Source organism: Macaca nemestrina, chromosome 18 (assembly GCF_043159975.1).
Source record: "Macaca nemestrina isolate mMacNem1 chromosome 18, mMacNem.hap1, whole genome shotgun sequence".
Classification (NCBI taxonomy): domain Eukaryota; kingdom Metazoa; phylum Chordata; class Mammalia; order Primates; family Cercopithecidae; genus Macaca; species Macaca nemestrina.
Window position 1 is genome coordinate 23,489,943 of NC_092142.1, and position 20,467 is coordinate 23,510,409.

General features: G+C 43.8%; 1 protein-coding gene across 7 annotated transcripts in view; it reads left to right on the forward strand.

Moving 5' to 3' along the window:
- LOC105485034 (trinucleotide repeat containing adaptor 6A) overlaps positions 1–20,467 on the forward strand; it is a 216,082-nt gene that overhangs the window by 94,540 nt on the left and 101,075 nt on the right. For 2 of the 7 annotated variants that reach the window (XM_011747203.3, XM_024793885.2), the window contains exons 1-2: positions 18,142–18,317; positions 18,739–18,786. The exons of 4 other annotated variants lie outside the window; for them this stretch is intronic. In XM_011747203.3, the coding sequence (XP_011745505.2) occupies positions 18,313–18,317; positions 18,739–18,786 (53 nt within the window). In that variant the 5' untranslated portion in view covers positions 18,142–18,312. Of the gene's footprint in view, positions 1–18,141; positions 18,318–18,738; positions 18,787–20,467 lie in introns of those variants that run through there. One more of the 7 variants, XM_071084254.1, reaches the window with a different exon arrangement.

Sequence of the window (20,467 nt, forward strand, 5' to 3'; positions counted from 1 at the left end):
AGACTTTTTTTGAAACAGCTTTATTGATTCACATATTTAAAGTGTGTAATTTAATAAGTTTCGACATATATAGAGAGAGCTGTGAAACCATCGTCACAATAAAGAAAACGAACATATCCATCACCCCCAAAAGTATTTTCCTCCCTTTTTGTAATCTTTTCCTCTCGCCCTTCCCCTGCAATCTCCCCATCCCCAGGCACCACTGACATTCTTTCTATGACTACAGAATAATTTGCATTTTCTAGACTTTTGTATACATTGAATCATGCAATCCATCCTTTTGGGGGAGTCTGAGTTCCTTCTCTCAGCATTATTATTTTGAAATTCATCCATGTCATGTATTTAAATAGTTCATTTTTTATTGCTGAGTAGTATTCCATTACATGAACCTTTCATTTTATGTGACTTAGTTGACTTTAAACTAACATTCTGGCTATTGTTGTCTGTTTGTCCCATTTGTTCTTCATTTCTATTTTCCTTTTTTTGTTTCTGCATACTTTTCATTTTATTTTATTTTATAATTTTTAAAAATAGAGATGGGATCACACTATATTGCCCAGGCTGGTCTCAAACTCCTGGGCTCAAGCAATCCTCCTGCCTCAGCCTCCCAAATTGCTGGGATTGCAGAGATGAGCTGCTACGCCTGGCTTCTTTCTTAATATTTTTAGTCGAGTAATTTTTATGATTCAATTTTATGCCTTTGACGAGTGCCAAGACCATTCAATGGGGGGAAAAAATCTCAACAAATGGTCCTGCAAAAACTAAATATCCACATGCAGAAGAATGAAGTTGGATCCTTAGCTAATACCATTTTATTCCTTTGTTAGTTTATTAACTGTAACTTTTTTTGTTTTTAAGAGAGACTGGGTGTTCCTCTGTCTTTAAGACTGAAGTGCAAGTAGCACGATCACAGCCCACTGCAACCTCAAGCAATCCTGGGCTCAAGCAATCCTCCTGCCTCAGCCTCCCAAAGGGCTGGGATTACAGGCATGAGTCACTGCACCCAGCTGCTGTAATTCATATTGTGTTATTTTGCTGGTTGTGGTGGGGTTTATATGTACATTCTTAGCTTATCATAGTCTACTCTTAAACAATAGCATACCCCTTGGTAAACAGATCATATGACAAGATTTCCATTTCTCTCATTCTAGTTTTTGTGCTGTTACTGTCTTACATTTTAACTCTGTATATGTTGTAAACTCCTCAGTACATTTGTATTATTTTTGTTTAAACCAGTCAATTCTCTTTAATGACATTTACATAATAAGAAAAATGTTTCATATTTACCTGTGTAGATAACATTCTTTCATGTATACCTAGATTTCCATCTCATATCGTTTTCCTTCTCTCTGAAGAAGTTCATTTTACCTTTATTGTTGGTAATACAATCTGCTGGTGATCATTTGTTCAGATTCTCTATGCTTGAAGAATCTTTATTTTTATTCTGTTTTATTTTGTTTCAAGACAGGGTCTCACTCTGTCACCCAGGCTAGAGGGCAGTGGCACAAACATGGCTCACTGCAGCCTCAATCTCCTGGGCTCAAGGGCTCCTCCTAGCTCAGCCTCTTGAGAAGTTGGGGTCACAGTCATGTGCCACCATGCGTGTGTGTGTGTGTGTGTGTGTGTGTGTGTAGAGGTGAGGCTCTCGTTATGTTGCCCAGGCTGGTCTTGAACTCCTGGGTTCGAGCAATCCTCCCATTTCAGCCTCCCAAAGAGTTGGGATTACAGGTATAAGCCACTGTGCCAGCCCAAGAGTCTATGTTTCAATTTCAATTTTGAAAGTACTTTTGCAGGTAATAAAACATCTCAGCTGGGCGCAGTGGCTCATGCCTGTAGTCTCAGCACTTTGGGAGGCCGAGGTGGCTGGATCACTTGAGGCCAGGAGTTCGAGACCAGCCTGGGCAACATGGCAAAACCCTGTCTCTACTAAAAATACAAAAATTAGCTGAGCGTCGTGGCAGGTGCCTGTAGTACCAGCTACTCGGATGGCTGAAGCACAAGAATCACTTGAACCTGGGAGGCGGAGGTTGCAGTGAGCAGCAATCATGCCACTGCACTCTAGCCTGGGTGACAAAGTGAGACTGTCTAAAATATATATATATATACACACACACACACACACACATAAATATACGTTACTTTTTTTTTCTTTTAATGCTTGAAATATGTTGCTGTACTATTTACTCACTTGCAGTGTTTCTAACGGGAAGTCTGCTGTCATCCTTACCTTTACTTTTTGGTCTATAACATGCCTTGTCTCTGGCTACTTTTAAGATTTTCTCTTAATCACTGTTTTTATTTTATTTTAGTTTAGTTTCGCTTTATTTTATTTTTTTGAGACAGAGTCTCACTCTGTCACCCAGGTTGGAGTGCCGTGGCATGATCTCGGCTTACTGCAACCTCTGCCTCCCAGGTTCAAGCAATTCTTCTGCCTCAGCCCCCTGAGTAGCTGGGACTACAGGTGTGTGCTACAACTCCTGGCTAATGTTTGTATTTTTAGTAGAGACGGGATTTTGCCATGCTGGCCAGGCTGCTCTTGAACTCCTGACCTCAGGTGATCAGCCCACCTCAGCCTCCCAAAGTGCTGGGATTACAGGCATGAGCCAGCGCAGTCGGTCATTAATCATTGTTTTTAAACGATTCAATTATTATGTGCCTTGGTGTCATTTTCTTCACATTGTGTGGGTATGTGTGTATCCGTTTGGGGCTTGCTGACATTGTTGGATCTGTGGTTATAGTTTTCATGAAACTTGGAGAAAATTGCACTATTATTTCTTTAAATTCTTCTTCTAGTCCCTTGTTCTCTCATTTAGGGTCGCCTATAACCCACATAAGCTGTTCCACAGCTCACTGGTAATCTGTTCATTTCGTGTTGTGTCTTTTTTCCCTATCTTCTTCGCTTTAGATAGTTTCTTCTGCTATGTCATCAGATTCACAGATCTTTTCTTCTTCAGTGCCTGATTTGCTGTTAATCTTTTTTTTTTTTTGAGACGGAGTCTTGCTCTGTTGCCCAGACTGGAGTGCAGTGGTGCAATCTCGGCTCACTACAAGCTCCGCCTCCCGGGTTCACGCCATTCTCCTGCCTCAGCCTCCGGAGTAGATGGGACTACAGGCTCCCACCACCATGCCTGGCTAATTCTTTTGTATTTTTAGTAAAGACAGGGTTTCACCGTGTTAGCCAGGATGGTCTCGATCTCCTGACCTCGTGATCCACCTGCCTCGGCCTCCCAAAGTGCTGGGATTACAGGCGTGAGCCACCATGCCCGGCCTGCTGTTAATCTTATCCAATTCTGTGCTTTTTTCCCTCTCAGACATTGTAGTTTTTACCTCCAGAAATTTGTCTTCTTTCTAAAGTATCTTTCAGGGCTCTGCTTAACTTTTAGGATATATGAAATACAGCTCTAATAACTGTTTTGATGTCTTTTTCTTCTAATTTTAGCACCTGTGTCATTTCTGGGTCAGTTTCAAATAGCAAAATTTTCTCCTTGTTTCATATTTTCCTACTTTTTTGCTTATCTGGTACATTGTAGTTTTTATATGTATATAAATGTTCTACAGATTTGGTCTGGAATACACTTAATTGCTTGAATGCAGAACGAACCTTTTAGAAATTCCTTCCTTTTAAAATTTGTATTTTTTAATTTTTTGTAGAGACAAATCTCACTTTATTGTCCAGGCTGATCTTGAACTTCTGAACTTAGGCGATGCTCCTGCCTCAGCCTCCCAAATTCTGCGATTACAGGCATGAGCCACCATACCTGGCCAGAAATTCCTTTTAAGCTTTGTTGGGCACAACTACAGCAACCTTTGTTAAGAGTTAACTTTGTCCCACCACTGATGCAAACCCTCCTAAGTACTATATCTAATGCCCTGTGAATTACAAAGTTTTCTTCTCTGGCTGATGGGACCAGAAACTATTCCAAACTCTCTGTGAGTCCCAGATGTTGTTCCTTCTAACCATTTTGGGTGGTTCTTTTCTATTCTTGAGCAGTTCTTTTTCTTTCTTTTTTTTTTTAATTAAGACAGAGTCTCACTCTGTCTCTCAGGCTGGAGTGCAGTGGCATGATCTTGGCTCACTGCAATCTCTACCTCCCGAATTCAAGTGATTCTTCTGCCTCTGCCTCCCAAGTAGCTGGGACTACAGGCACATGCCACCAGGCCCGGCTAAAGTTTTTTGTATTTTTAGTAGAGACAGGGTTTCCCCATGTTGGCCAGGCTGGTCTCAAACTCTTGGCCTCAAGTGATCTGCCCACCTTAGCCTCCCAAAGTGCTGAGATTATAGGTGTGAGCCACTGTGCCTGGCCCATTCCTGATTAGTTTTATGACATGTATGTACTACACAGTTTTTAGCTAAAGACCCAAGCATGACCATCCCCAGATCTCTGGAGTTCTCTATTTGTGTGGTTCTCTCCTCTTTGGTACTCTGACCTGCAAACTCTAGTCACCTTGGTCTCTACAGACACTGAGCTACATTGCTTCATCTCAAGAAGTCCACTGTGCTTGGGTTTTCCCTTCCTGTGCCACCGCACCAGTGCCTGGAAACTCTCCTCAAGCAATAATCTAGGGCAACCATTGGGTCCACCTCATTTCTTTCCCATCTCTTGGGGTTCACTGTCCTCCTTTGCTTGATGTCTAACGTTTTGAAAACAGTTGTTTCATAAATTTTGTCTGTATTTTTAGCTATTTCAGGAGGGAGGGGTAAATACAGTTTCAGTTACTTCATGGTGACTGGAAACAGAAGCTCTCACTCCTCATCAAACATATAATGAATGGGCTGGGCGCAGTGGCTCACACCTGGAATCCCAGCACTTTGGGAGGCTGAGACGGGTGGATCACGAGGTCAAGAGACCATCCTGGCAGACATGCTGAAACCCTGTCTCTATGAAAAATACCAAAAATTTGCTCGGCACAATGGTGCACACCTGCAGTCCAGCTACTCGGGAGGCTGAGGCAGGAGGATCACTTGAACCCAGGATCAGAGGTTGCAGTGAGCCAAGATCGTGCCATTGCACTCCAGCCTGGCGACAGAGCAAGACTCCATCTCAAAAAAAAAAAAAAGAAAGAAAAGGAAAAGAAAACTTGAATGAATGAATAAATGAACTGATTAATAAATAAATACATTTATTTCTGTCTGTATAGACACAGTTTCCTACGTTATTGTAATAATTGCTATTATTTATTTATTTATTGAAACAGGGCCTCACAATATTGCCCAGGGCTGGAGTGCAGTGGTACATTCACGGCTCCCTGCAGCCTTGATCTCCTGGACTCAAGTGAACCCCCTGACCAGCCTCCTGAGTAGCTAGGACTACAGGCATGAGTCACTGCCCCGGCCTCATTATTTATTTTAATGTCCAAGTTATTTTAACTTAGTCAGTGAGTATAAGAATCATTAAATACAAGAATGCTTAATGTAGCATTTCTCCACCAAAGTTCATAGGCTGAGAGCAAGGAGGACAGCCTCTAAGGAAAAGCTGGGCACCATTATCAGAAAAAATAGGGAAGCAACAAATGATTATTTTAGCAATGAATATCCGAAGGACCTAATAAGAGGCAGAAGTACCCACTTTATCCTCAGTGAAACAATGAATGTGTCTGCTGGATCTGGCGGCAGACCAGAGCATCATGGAAAGAATGTTGTTTGCATTCATCAGATAAAGCAAAATCCAGGAGATCCCAGAGATCATGCAGAAGTCTAGGAGAATCCAATTCTTGCTGGCAGTCATGATGTTAACGAACAGGTTAACAAACTAGAGAACAGTGGTGCTTGTTGTCATGTCATTCAACTTCTTGGAAGAAAGAAAGATAATGTTCATCCTTTTTTATTTTTTGAGAAGGAGTTTTGCTCTGCCACCCAGGCTGGAGTGCAATGGTGCCACCTCGGCTCACTGCAACCTCCGCCTCCTGGGTTCAAGCAATTCTCCTGCCTCAGCCTCAGCCTCCCAAGTAGCTAGATTATAGGCATGTGCTACCACGCCCAGCTAATTTTGTATTTTTAGTAGAGACAGGGTTTTCCATGTTGGCCAGACTGGTCTCGAACTCCTGACCTCTGATGATCTGCCCACCTCAGCCTCCCAAAGTGCTGGGACTACAGGCATGTGCCCCCACGGTCAGCCCGTTCATTCTTCGTATTCAACAAATATGAATTCCAAGCTTAATATTTCCCAGGCACTACTCTAGGTACTGGAGAATACAACACTGAATGCAGCAGACAAGTCTCCACTCCCGGAAGCATTCTCTGCTGGCACTGCCTGGATAAAATGAGTTATCGCGTGAGAGAGATTCCAGCCCTAAATGCTTAACGCGTTCTTTTCAGAGGGCTATGTTTCCACCTGGATAGGAGGGGGCAAGAATGATAGCTACATTACTATTGGTACTTGACTCACATCTATATTCTTACAAGATCCAGAGCATTTCAGGGCAGGCTTACCAAGGGAGGTAGCATTTGAACTGAGCTTTGAAGCAGGAGTTTGTTAGGTAGACATAATAGGAGAGGACTTCCATTCAGAGGAAATAACATGTTCAAGTCATAGAGGCTTTGAAAAACACAAGTAATAATTCACTATTGCTGAAGCACAATATAGGGATTGTCAGAAATATGGCAGGCTAGGTAGCAAGAGTTCTTGAAGAATCTTTTACGCTACACAAGGAGTTTCAGGTAGAATTCTACAGAATATAGCCATTCAAGAATTCATAGGCTGGGCGCGTTGGCTGACATGTGTAATCCCAGCACTTTGGGAGGCTGAGGCGGGCGGATCACGAGGTCAGGAGATTGAGACCATCCTGGTTAACACGGTGAAACCCCGTCTCTACTAAAAATGCAAAAAAATTAGCTGGGCGTGGTAATTTTATATTAGCGGGCACCTGTAGTCCCAGCTACTCGGGGTGCTGAGGCAGGAGAATGGCATGAACATAGGAGGCGGAGCTTGCCGTGAGCAGAGATCGCACCACTGCACTCCAGCCTGGGCTACAGAGCGAGACTCCATCTCAAAAAAAAAAAAAAAAAAAAAGAATTCATAGCACCAGCAGGACCTTAACAGATTAACTAGTTAGAAAGACCTCTTTGGTGGTGATGTGGATTTCTGGATAGAGAGAGATAAGCAGGCCGGGTGCAGTAGCTCACACCTATAATCCCAGCACTTTGGGAGGCTGAGGTGGGTGGATCACCTGAGGTCAGGAGTTTGAGACCAGCCTGTCCAATATGGTGAAACCCTGTATCTACTAAAAATACCAAAATTAGCCGGGCATGGTGGTGGGCGCCTGTAATCCCAGCTACTTGGGAGTCTGAGGCAGGCAGAATCGCTTGAACCCAGGAGGCGGAGGTTGCAGTGAGCCAAGATTGCGTCACTGCATTCCAGCCTGGATGACAGAGCGAGACTCTGTCTCAAAAAAAATAAAAAATAAAAAATAAAGGAAAGGAAAAGAAAAAGAGATAAGCAGACTGTGGAAAATTATTTATTCATTTAATAAGTATTATTGAGGGCCTAATATGTACTAGGCATTGTGCTAGAGGTGGCAATGTACTGATGAACAGGCAGATGTGGCCTTTGCTCTCCTGGCACTTACAAAAAAATCAGGAGAACCAAAGATTAAACAAAGCCAGGGGCAGTGACAGACACTTGTAATCATAGGACTTAGGGAGGCCCAGGTGAGATCATTTAGGCTCAGGAGTTCAGGAGTTTGAGACTGGGCAAGATAGGGAGATCCTATCTTTATGAAAAATTTTAAAAATTAGTTGGTGCCAGGCATGGTGGCTCATGCTTGTAATCCCAACACTTTGGGAGGTGCGTAGATCACCTGAGGTCAGGAGTTCAAGACCAGCCTGGCCAACATAGCGAAACCCCATCTCTACTAAAAATATAAAAATCAGCCGAGCGTGGTGGCAGATCCCTGTAATCCCAGCTACTCAGGAGGCTGAGATGTGAGAATCATTGAACCTGGGACGCAGAGGTTGCAGTGAGCTGCGATCATGCCACTGCAGTCTAGCCTGGGTGATAGAATGAGACCCTGTCTCAAAAAATAAATAAATAAAATAAAAGTAAAAATTAGTTGAGTGTGATGGTGTGAGTCTGTAGTCCCAGCAACTCAGGAGACTGGGGCAGGAGGATCACTTGAGCCCAGGAGTTCAAGGCTGCAGTGAGCTATAATTGCACCATTGCACTCCAGCTCAGGCAACAGAGTAAGATCTTGTCTCAAAAAACAAAACAAAAATTTAAACAAGCAACAGTAACATTTCATTAGAAATGTGATTAATGCTATGAGGGTGTAGAGGATGTCTTTAGGATATGTAACTGGGAGGGAGACCTTTTGAGTCAAGGCAGGTGCTGGTCAGGAAAGTCCTGGGGAAGTTACGTCTGGGTTGAGAGGGGAAAGATGGGGAGGAGCAAGCATGTCTGAGGCATGGCAGGCAAGAGAGAATGACGGTAAGATAACATCAGGGAGATGTTATAGAACATGTTAAAGGTTTCAGGCTTTAAACAGAGAGCCCTGGAAATCCTTTCTGCTATTTTAAGCAGAAAAGAAGATGATCCAGCTTTCATTTTCAGAAAAATTAACAGTCTGGCCAACATAGCAAGGCCCTGTCTACAAATAATAATAATAATAATAATAATAATAATAATAATAATAATAAACATTAGCCAGCCATGGCAGCTCACATCTGTAGTCCCAGCTACTCAGGAGGCTGAGGCAGGAGGATCACTTAAGCCTGGGAGTTGGAGGCTGCACTGAGCTGTGATCACACCACTGTACTCCCGTCTGGGTTATACAGCTAGACCTTGTCTCAAAAAAAGAAAAAGAGGCCAGGTGTGGTGGCTCACACTTGTAATCCCAGTGCTTTGGGAGGCCAAGGCTGGTGGATCGCCTGAAGTCAGGAGTTCGAGACCAGCCTGGTCAACATGGTGAAAGCCCGTCCCTACAGAAAATACAAAAAAAAAAAAAAAAAATAGCCAAGCATGGTGGCAGGCTCCTGTAATGGTGGCAGGCTCCTATAATCCCAGCTACTCAGGAGGCTGAGGCAGGGAGAATTGCTTGAACGCGGGAGGCGGAGGTTGTAGTGAGCCAAGATCATGCCATTGTACTTTGCACTCCAGCCTGGGCAAGAAGAGCAAAACTTCATCTCAAAAGAAAAAAAAAGAATTAAGGCTGCGGTATGGAGAATGGTTTTGACGGGCTAAGAATGAACAGCTGCAAAGCTGTTGAGGAGGGGCAGCAACTAGAACTCTTTTTTTTTTTTTTTTTTTTTTTTGAGACGGAGTCTCGCTGTCGCCCAGGCTGGAGTGCAGTGGCCGGATCTCAGCTCATTGCAAGCTCCGCCTCCCGGGTTTACGCCATTCTCCTGCCTCAGTCTCCCGAGTAGCTGGGACTACAGGTGCCCGCCACCTGGCCTGGCTAGTTTTTTGTATTTTTTAGTAGAGACGGGGTTTCACCGTGTTAGCCAGTTTGGTCTCGATCTCCTGACCTCGTGATCCGCCCGTCTCGGCCTCCCAAAGTGCTGGGATTACAGGCTTGAGCCACCGCGCCCGGCCGCAACTAGAACTCTTGACGAGGTTGAGATGCAACTGGGTACAACTATTTTAGACATGTTTTCTAGTTTCTTATATAGTCAAATATACACTTACCTTGTGATCCAGTAATTCTATTTCTGGGTATTTATCCAAGAGAAATAGAAACACATGCCTACTATCCACAAAAATAGACTTGTACAAGAACTGTTCATACCAGATTTACTCATAATAGCCCCAAACTGGAAACAACCCAAATGTCAATTAACACAAGGAAGAGGCTGGGTGTGGTGGCTCATGCCTGTAATCCCAGCACTTTGGGAGGCTGAGGCAGGTGGACTGCTTGAGCCCAAAGAGTTTGAGACCAGCCTGGACAACATGGCAAAACCCCAACTCTACAAAAAATACAAAAATTAGCCCAGCCTGGTGGCATATGCCTTTGGTCCCAGCTACTCATGAGGCTGAGGTGGGAGGATGGCTCCAGCCTGGAAAGTGGAGGTACAGTGAGCTGGATGGCACTACTGCACTACAATCTGGGTGACAGAGTGAGACCCTGTATCAAAATGATAATAGAAACAACTATTATTATTATTATTTTAAAACAAGAGGATGAGTAAACAAACTGTGGTATATCCATTCAAAATAATACTTGGCAGCAATAAAGAGGAACAAACTTAATACATGCAATCATGTGAATGACTCTCACAGGCATGTTGAGCAAGAGAAGTCAAGCCCAAAAGAATATACACAGTATGACTTCATTTATATGAGGATCTAAAACAGACAGCACTAATTTGTGGTGATGTGAATCAGAAAAGTGGTTTCCTGGTGGTAGGTGTATGTGGGAGGAGAACAGGTGAGTCACTGAGAAGGGGCACAAGGGAATTTTCTAGAGTGCTAAAAGTGTTCTATATAGTGACTGTGGTAATGGCTACATGGGTATATTTATTGGTCAAAATGCATTACATTTTTCACTTTAAATGTGTGAGTATACCTATAACCCCAGTGCTTTGGGAGGCCAAGGTGGGAGGATCATTAGAGGCCAGGCATTGAAGACCAGCCTGAGCAACATAGTGAGACCCCATCTCTATAAAAAGTAATAAAAAATTAGCTGAGTGTGGTGACACATACCTGTCATTCTTGCTCTTTGGGAAGCTGAGATGGGAGGATCCCTTGAGCCCAGGAGTTTGAGGCTGCGACGAGCTATGATTGTGCCACAACACTCTAGCCTGGGTGACAGAACAAGACTTCAAATATTTATTTATTTAGAAACAGAGTCTCTGTCACTCAGGCTGGAGTGCAGTGGCACAATCTTGGCTCACTGCAACCTCCAGCTCTCAGGTTCAAGTGATTCTCCTACGTCAGCCTCCCAAGTAGTTGGGATTACAGGCACCCGCCACCACATCCGGCTAATTTTTGTATTTTTAGTGAAGACGGGGTCTCATCATGTTGGCCAGGCTGGCTTTGAACTTCTGACCCCAAATGATCCACCTGGCTCGGCCTCCCAAAGTACTGGGATTACAGGTGTGAGCCACTGTGCCTTGCCAAGACCCAACTCTTAAATAAAGTGTGACTTTTATTGTATACGAATTATACCACAACAACAAAAAAGAGGCAAAGAAAATGAATCTTTGGAATTTTCAGGGTGTTCTATGGGATGGCAGTGGAGAAACAGAGGGAGAGAAGACAAAGAAAGCAGATTAGAGACCAGATGACTTGCTGATACATTGCATGAGAGGCAGGGAAGAGTCAGAACTAACGCTTAGGTTTCTGGCTGGGGCAGCTAAGTGACTAGTGGTGTTATTACCGAACTGGGGGAAAACTGGGAAAGGGTCAGGTCCATGTAGGATGTTGGTTGGGTCAGGGGAGGAATGAGGAGGCTAAATTTTGACGTGTCAGCCTGAAATACCCAGGAGATATTACGTGGGCCCATTATGCCACAATCATCCTGTTTCTCTCTTGCCTTGCTGGTTTCTTCATTACAGTATCAGATTTTCCAGGATTCATTCCTTGGCTCTTCTCATCCTCCACAGCAATGGTTCTCAGTAAGTAACACTTCACCTCCACTCCCCAGAGGGTTTGGGGGAAATGGCTGAAGCGTTTTTGGTTGAGGGGAGATGTATGCTATTAAGAGTCCGTGGCGGCAGGGCGCAGTGGCTCACGCCTGTAATCCTAGCACTTTGGGAGGCTGAAGCAGGAGGATCACCTGAGGTCAGGGGTTCAAGACAAGCCTAGCCAACATGGCGAAACCCTGTCTCTACTAAAAATACAAAAATTAGCTGGGTGTGGTGGCATGCGCTTGTAATCTCAGCTACTTGGGGGGCTGAGATAGGAGAATCGCTTGAACTCGCAAGGTGGAGGTTGCAGTGAGCCGAGATGGCGCCACTGCACTCCAGCCTGGGTGACAGAGCAAGACTCTGTCAAGAAAAAAAAAAAGAAAGTCGGTGGCTAGGAGTTGTGGATGCTGAACAGAGTTAATTCCACAAAACGAGGAATTCCCCCCTGACTGGCCATTCACATAGGTAAAAGGGATATTTATAATTATCTGAGTACCTAACTTTTTTTGTTGTTCCATTTTAATTATTGCAAAATTTCCAGTAATGCAATTATCACATACATTGAGAGAGAACTGTTTTCTATTTGTTCAGAACTTGACTGAGAGTTGTTCTCCACTGCAGAAAAATTACATCTCCAACATAACTACAGTTCTTGGTGTGTGAGTAATCAATTAATCACTGCTGTGACTATTTATAGTAACGATACTACACATAGGTGTTGATACCTAGTTATCCCACTGTGTCTTCTAGTGTAGACCATTTCCAAACATTTACATAATGAAAGACATTTTATTTTATTATGGTTACTTTTATTTCTATTTTATATCAGAGATGTCAATATGCACGTATTTTGAAATTATGTCTTAGGTAAATTAAGACATAATTATCCATGATTATCACGTTGGGATAGAAAGAGGTGGTGTTACAAAACATTTGTTATCAAAAGGCGTGTAGGATCTAATATGGTTAAGAAAAACAGTTCTGCAATGTAGCGGACTCTGGAAGCAAATCACTTGGTTGGTTGCTTGTTTTACCATTTACTATTTTAATATGACATTGAGCAAGTTAATTACCCTCATCTGCTAAGTGGGGGTAATATTTCTATCTCACATGGCTATGTGAAAACAACAATTAATAATTAATTTTAATATTTGTGAAGCACTTAGAAAAGAGCCTGACTGGCATATATTAACTTCCAAATACATTTTAGTTAAATAAGATAAATACACTTGGCTGTCCACGGTGGCTCACGCCTGTAATCCCAGCACTTTGGGAGGCTGAGGCAGGTGGATCACCTGAGCTCAGGAGTTCGAGGCCAGCCTGGGCAACATGGTGAAACCCCATCTCTATAAAAAATACAAGAAGTAGCCAGGTGCAGTGGTTTGTGCCTGTAGCCTCAGCTACTTGAGGCTGAGGTGGGAGGATCACTTAAGCCCAGGAGGTGGAGGTTGCAGTGAGCTGAGATTGTGCCACCACACTCCAGCCAGGGCAACAGAGCGAGACCTTGTTAAAATAAATAAATAAATAAATAAACAAACAAACAAATAAATAAGTACATTCTCTCCAGGAACTCATATCCATGTTCATATTTATACATAATTGTGAAAAAAAATCTAAAATTTAAAAATATTATGCACGAACCTTGCCTAAAAATATACTTATATATCTCACAATGGTGTTTGGTAAAGCCTTGGGAGGAAAACAAAATCTTTTCTTTCAAGTACGTAATTTCCAAAGTATTAGACTCATCATTTGCCCTTCTCAGTAAGAGAAGGAGGAGAAGTTAGAGAACATTTATGTCCTGATAACTTCAAAAGCCATAGGAACAAAGACAAATGGAGAAAAAGGGCTTATTTAAAATTAAATTTGTACAGCCTGTTTCTCTTTATAGGACCTTGTTTCTGGTTCCATTCCTAATGGATTGATGCAAGTAAAATGAAAATGACAACATTAGCAGATTCATTTATTTATTGAGAAAAGGTCTCACTCTGTCACCCAGACTGGAGTACAGTGGCATTATCTTGGCTTACTGCAACCTACCCCCCGGCCCAGGCTCTGTAATCCCAGCAGCTGGGATTACAGATGCACACCACCCCACCTGGTTAATTTTTGTATTTTTAGTAGAGATGAGGTTTTGCCATGTTGCCCAGGCTGATCTCGAACTCCTGAGCTCCAGCAATCCATTTGCCTCGGTCAGGCAGATTCAAAGCCAAATACAGTATGAAGCCTGTTTCCCTCCGCACTGATAACCCACAAATGTAACCATAAACGTAACCCTCCAGCCTCAGACCTGCTCCTCTGCTGCTCCCCAGCTCCTCTCTCCATTCTCAGGTGAAGCTTTACATTTTCAAAGAAACGTTCTTTGTTGCATAGTCAATGTGGTGTTCCCTTGTTTTACACTTTCTTAGAGCAACATTCCTATCCTTCTGTGCACTTGCCATAGTTTGTAATTATACACTTTTTGTTTGCTTAAGAAAAAAAAAAAAAATCGGCCAGGCACAGTGGCTCATGCCTGTAATCCCAGCACTTTGGGAGGCCGAAGCAGATGAATCACTTGAGGTCAGGAGTTTGAGACCAACCTAGCCAACATGGTAAAAACCCCGTCTCTACTAAAAATACAAAAATTAGCCAGATGTGGTGGCACAGTCTGTAATCCTAGCTACTGGAGAGGCTGAAGCAAGGGAGTCGCTTGAACCCAGGGGGCAGAGATTGCAGTGATCTGAGATCATGCCACTGCACTCCAGCCTGGGTGATGGAATGAGACTATGTCTAAACAAAAAAAAAAAAAAAGACTGGGCGTGGTGGCTCACACCTGTAATCCCAGCACTTTGGGAGGCCGAGGCGGGCGAATCACAAGGTCAGGAGATTGAGACCATCCTGGCTAACACAGTGAAACCCTTTCTCTACCGAAAATACAAAAAATCAGCCGGGCATGGTGGCGGGCACCCGTAGTCCCAGCTACTCCGGAGACTGAGGCAGGAGAATGGTGTGAACTCAGGAGGCGGAGCTTGCAGTGAGCCGAGATTGCACCACTGCACTCCTGCCTGGGCGACAGAGCGAGACTTCGTCTCAAAAAAAAAAAAAAAATCTGTCTGCGTTGAAGGCAGTCCTAGCACAGTGCCTGGCACGCACATAGTAGGTGCTCAATAAATATTGTGTGAATGAATTGTCATTTTGGCATTCAAGGGTACACAGGTGAGACAAGGGTTAAGGTTTAAATTTTCAAGTCATCTGCATTCAGAGAGTAGTTAAATACAACAGAATAAATGAGATTACCCATCCTAAAGAGACAGTAGAGAAGGGGGAAGGACAGAAGTCTGGAACAAAGCCTTGGGAGTGGGGGGATCTCCAACATTTATTTGATATAAAACAGAAGATGCTAGCAAAACATACCAAAAAAAGAAAAGAAAAGGCTAGAAAGGTAAAAAGAACTCCAGAAGAATATAATGTTAAGATGGCCTACCAAAGAGATTCTCTTAAGAAGGAGGGAGGGTTAGGTTGTGGCAAATGTAGCTAAGAAGTAAATCAAGATGAAGACAGACATATTTCCATTGAGTCGGGTACCCTCAAAGTCACTTGCGACCTTCATAAGAGCAGTTTTGGAGGAGGGATGGGGATATCAGGTTAAAGATTGCTGGGAGACGGAGGAGAGCCAGTGAAGGTGCTTGTGCTGAACACTTTCCCAAGAAAGCATTGTTGGGAACAAGAGCAGAAAAACGGAGCTGGAGAGGAATGATGCATCAAGGGAGGTTTGGGCTTTTTACTTTTTAATGAGTTTGTATGGTGATGGGAAATACTCAGTAGAGAGAATGATTATTTAGTAAAAAGAAAAGATAGTAACAGGAAAAGATCCCTTAATGGGTCCCACATAAGGAATCAGTGTTGATCTCATATTGTCATTTTTTTTTGATGTATGCACCAAGTTTAAGTAAGAGATAATTTAAAAGTGACTAGCATGACCTCATATAGAACACTCTACACCGCAGCCCAGGAAGGCTCAGATGGGACGTCCAATCACTGTCGACAAACCTTCTGGAAATCACATCATTTTTTTTTTCCCCTAAGACAGAGTTTCACTCTTGTTGCCCAGGCTGGAGTGCAATGGTGTGATCTCAGCTCACTGCAACCTCTGCCTCCTGGGTTCAAGCGATTCTCCTGCCTCAGCCTCCCGATTAGCTGGGATTACAGGCATGCGTCAGTATGCCTGGCTAAGTTTTTATTTTTAGTAGAGGCCAGGTTTCATCATGTCGGCCAGGCTGGTCTCAGATGATCCGCCCACTTTGGCCTCCCAAAGTGCGTGAGCCACTGCACCAGGCCAAGAAATCACATCTTATTAGCTTCTCTGGAGCTGGGAATTAGTTCCAGGCTTTCTCAACCTTGGTGCTATTGGCATTTTGGTTCAGATACTCCAGTGTTGTAGGGGACTGTCCTACGCATCGTAGAATATTTAACAGAATCCCTGGTCTGTAGCTATTAGATACCAATCGGTAGCAGCCAGTGTGACAACCAAAAAGTTCATTGCTAAATGTCCCCAGGGGTAGGGATGGGGGGCAACATTGTCCCAATTAAGAATCACTGAGTTATTAAAACCTAAAAAAGTCTAATAAAAAAATCAGCCAATCTCAACAGCTGTGCAAATGTTGATAAACATGACTGTTTTCATTGCCTTATGCTGTTGTGAAAAATTATTCCTAAACCTGGTACGAAAGCATATTGTGCCATAAGTATATGTTCATATTTTTAAACTCCTAATGAAATACCGTAGTAACTTTTTAAACATTTTAAGTGGAAAGGATTATGAAAGAAAAACAAATATGAGTATAGGTAAGTGAACCTCAGGGATGATAGCGGGAAAAGGAAAGTCACTAGCATTTATTCGGTGCCCACTACGTTTTACATTTTGTAAACCTGATTTTTTTTTAAAAAAGTGTTTTTTATATGCTCATTGCAAAACACAACAAAACAGATACAGTAAAAGAAGAAAAGGAAAAAAGTCATCATCAGTTAACATTTTGGTGCATATGTTTCATGACTGTGCATTCACTCACTAGCTTATCCTCTCCGAGAGGATAGGAACCCAGTATGTCTAAGGAAGTTTTGTTTGTTTTAATGGGAGAGATTCAAGCATGTTGTAAAGCCAGTTGAGGCTGGGCGATCACCCGAGGTCAGGAGTTCAAGACCAGCCTGGCCAACATGGCAAAACCCCGTCATCACTAAAAATACAAAAATTAGCCCGGTGCAGTGGTGCGCGTCTGTAATCCCAGCTACTCAGGAGGCTGAGGAAGAAGAATTGCTTGAACCCGGGAGGCGGAGGTTGCAGTGAGCGGAGATCGCGCCACTGCACTCCAGCCTGAGAGACAGAGCGAGACTCTGTCTTAAAAAAATAATAATAATAATAAAATAAAAATAAAAAAATAAAGCCAGTTGAAGGACTTAGGTTAGAAAAAGGAGAATGGGATGATCCAGAGTGGGGTTTCTGAGAAAGTATAAAGGTTATAGATTTTAAGCACAGAGGAGGAATTATCTTTAAATTAGAAGAAAAAGCATGATGAAAGGTTGGAAAGAACACATGCAAGTGAAAATATGTATCTTACAGTATCTACATGTATTACATATTGTATCTACCTGCAGATATGTATGTCTTATTTTATCTACATGTAGGTATACATGTATACTTTTAATGTACACATATGCATCTGTGTCTACATATATACATATCGTAGTGTATCTACATGTATGTATCTTATTGTGTCTGCACTAAGGTGTTTCTTACTGTGTGAGCTACTTTGGAACCTGCTTTTTCACTTATTCTATTGCAACCATTTCCCTCATGCCGGGATTATTCCTCCACATCATTTTTACAGTGTCTTAATACATGCCAGTAGCTGTCTTCGAAGCCATCTAGTAGCGCTGGACATTTTGGCTGTTTACAATTTTTCACCATCATCAATACCACAGCTTAGTATCTCGATGGTGAAATATTTGCAGATACCCAGAATTATTTCCTGAGCAGAAAATCCGTGCAGGCGGAACTGCTGAGTCAAAGGTCGGTGGATAAAAATCGCTTTTAAGCCTCACAACCCGCCTCAGGTATGCATTCTTTACCTGAGGAGGAAAAGAGAAGCAGAGAGGTTAAATAACTGACCCAAGGTCAAAAATAATTATAAGTGGCTGAATTCAAAAGCAGCGCGGGCTCATCAGGCTGAGGTTGGGGTAGGATTTGCGTTTTAGGCAATTGTTTTTTTTTTTTTTTGGCGTGTGTCAGTGGGGGAGGGGCCGGGCGGCGGGTAGGAAACTTGTGTCGCAGCAAAGAAGGAGGAGGGGAGGGACTCCCCTCCTTCTCGGTCAGACCGGAGCCGGCCGCACCGAAAAAGGTTGGGCTCGGGGCTCCGCAGGGCCCCCAGCCACTCCGCGGGGCGCCTCGGAGGCTGTGACCCCCAGGGAGGTCCGGCTGGGTGCAGCGTGCCACGCCGGAGCGGTTGCCAAGGACCTGCCCAGTCTGCGGGTCCAGTTGCTAGGGCCTCCATCTTGGGGGGCCAGTGGCCGCGGCGCCCCCGGAAGGGGTTGCCGAGTGGGGCATTCACTTCCGGTCTGGGGCCTGCGGCGGCGGCGGTGTCGGCGGCGGCGGCAGCGGGTCGGTGTAGAAAATGGCGCTGGTGCAGCGGCTCGGGCCTCTCCCCGCGGCGCTGCGGAGGGCTTGAGGCTCGCGAGCCTCCTTCGCCGCGCCCCACTTGCTCGTGCACTTTACACACATGAGGTGAGCGGAACGAGGGCCTCCCTCCGGGCGGGAGGAGCCGCGGGCGCTGCCGCAGGGCCCGCAACCGCGGCGGTGGCGGCGGAGGCGGCGGCGCCGGGCGTCCCCGAGACTTAGGGCCTCGGCGGGAGGGCGCAGGCTACGTTGCTGCGGAGGCCGGGCGGGCGGCCCGGGGGAGCCTCACTGCGCCGCGCCGCGCCGCGCCGCGCCGCAGGGGTCGGGCCGGGTTTTGCGCCTCGCCCGCGCCGCCGGACCGCAGTCCGGGCTGCAGCCCCGCAGCTTTGTGAGTCCCCCTCCCCCCCGTCTCCTCCCCTCCCCCATCCGGCCCCGGCGCGAGCCTCTGCCGCAGCAGCTCCGTTTTCACGCGCATCTCGTTTTTGTGTGTGTGTTTTTGTTTTGTTTTTGTTTTTGTTTTTTGTTTCAGAGAATTGGAAGCTAAAGCTACCAAAGACGTAGAAAGAAATCTTAGCAGGTAAGATGGGCGAGCTTTCCATCTCCCGCCCCATGATAATCGTGTATTTCTACTCCGATTCGCCCTTTCTGGGTTGAGAAGTTCCCCGGTGTCATTTTCTTCCGCAACCAGAGAGCAGACATTCGGGAGAAGCGGCCTGGAGGGAATACTGGAGGGGATTGCGGGGAGATGCGTAATTACGCGTGTTTCTTTCTTTAAAAAAAAAAAAAAAGCGCAAAGCAATTCTTGTAAACTTAGTTAAAGCATTCTTACCCTTTTAGAATTTAATTAGGGGACTTGTGCATTAATTACTATTGTAAATGGTTGCAGGCATTGTGTGACTCATGATTGAGGCGGCCCTTATGGCGGGCTGTCAAACTGTTTTGGCTTCCCCGTTATTACTTTGTAGTTCAAATTGTTGCCTTTATAAAAAGATACTATGTGTTCGCATTTTCTTCCCCCCACCCCCCCCAACACATTGTAGTCAGGCGGATTCTGTTGCATTGGAAACAGTTTTGCCCTTGAACTTTACCAAGCATAAGCTGCGTTTTGTTTTCCTTTGAAACTCCATTTCTGTCAGTGTTCGGTGTGTGCTCTTTTTATCAGCTGGTAAAATAATTAAAAATCTTTTCTCCAGAAGAGGTTATCGTTCCTGTTGGGCCCTCTTGGGCCCTGCTGCTTTTGCATCACCGCTAAGGGAGGATTTTTGTTTTTTTTTTTTAAAACGAGGTCTTTATGGAATGGAAATATTTAGCTTCATTGAGCTGTAATTGCTTAAGCATCAAGGAATTGTACTGTATTTAAACTCCTTTTCACATTCATTTTCTTTCCTGCCGTCTTTTCCTTTCTTATTCACCTTTTTCTTTTGCATCATATTGGGACACTCGGGAAACTTAGCCAGTTAACCAAATCCGTGAATAGCTTTTTTTTTTTCTTATTTTTTTTTTCACTTGTGGAGAATAAAATAAAATTTCTGTTATCTCAGGTTTTAATGTGGTTTGCTCTTGATTATTGCAGGTTTTAGGTTTACGTTGGGGTTTTTAACACTCACATTTCAAATCGTCTGAATATTTTGCACTGTGTAGAATTGTTCCAAATTGCTGGCCTATTGAGTTTCATAAGATACTAATCTGTTCAGGTGATCGTTAAAGAATATATTCAGATGGTGAAGGATAGGCATCATTGGTTTACCCAGTAAGGGATTTTCTGTTACTCAAAATAATTATGGGATCATTTAAAGGAAATTAAGTCTGACATCACTGACTATTTGTGGTATATTTACATAAATTTTATTGTCAAAATCTAGTAAAGAAATATTAAGATACGGAAACATTAAAGAAAACAGGTTGAGCCATTAAAGTGTAGTATCAGCAGAACAGAGCTTAGAGGTCTATTTCTCCTTCCATTTTTGTTTTGTCAGGTAACTATATCAGTTTAATTCCTATGAAGGTGCTCTAGTACTTGATTAAAAATTGTCTGTACCACAGGTATAATTTTAATATTAGGTAGAACTCGAGTCTCTAGGTTGGCTATTTATCAGAGTTTGAGTTCCAGCTCTGCTACTTGCAATATGACCTTGACTCTTGGCAAGTCACTTAGCCTCTCTCTGTCCAGTCTATAAAACGAGCGGCTTGGGCCAGCCAGTTGCTGAGGTCTGTTAGGCCCTTTGGGTTACATAAAAAGGAGTAAAGTGCTGTCCATG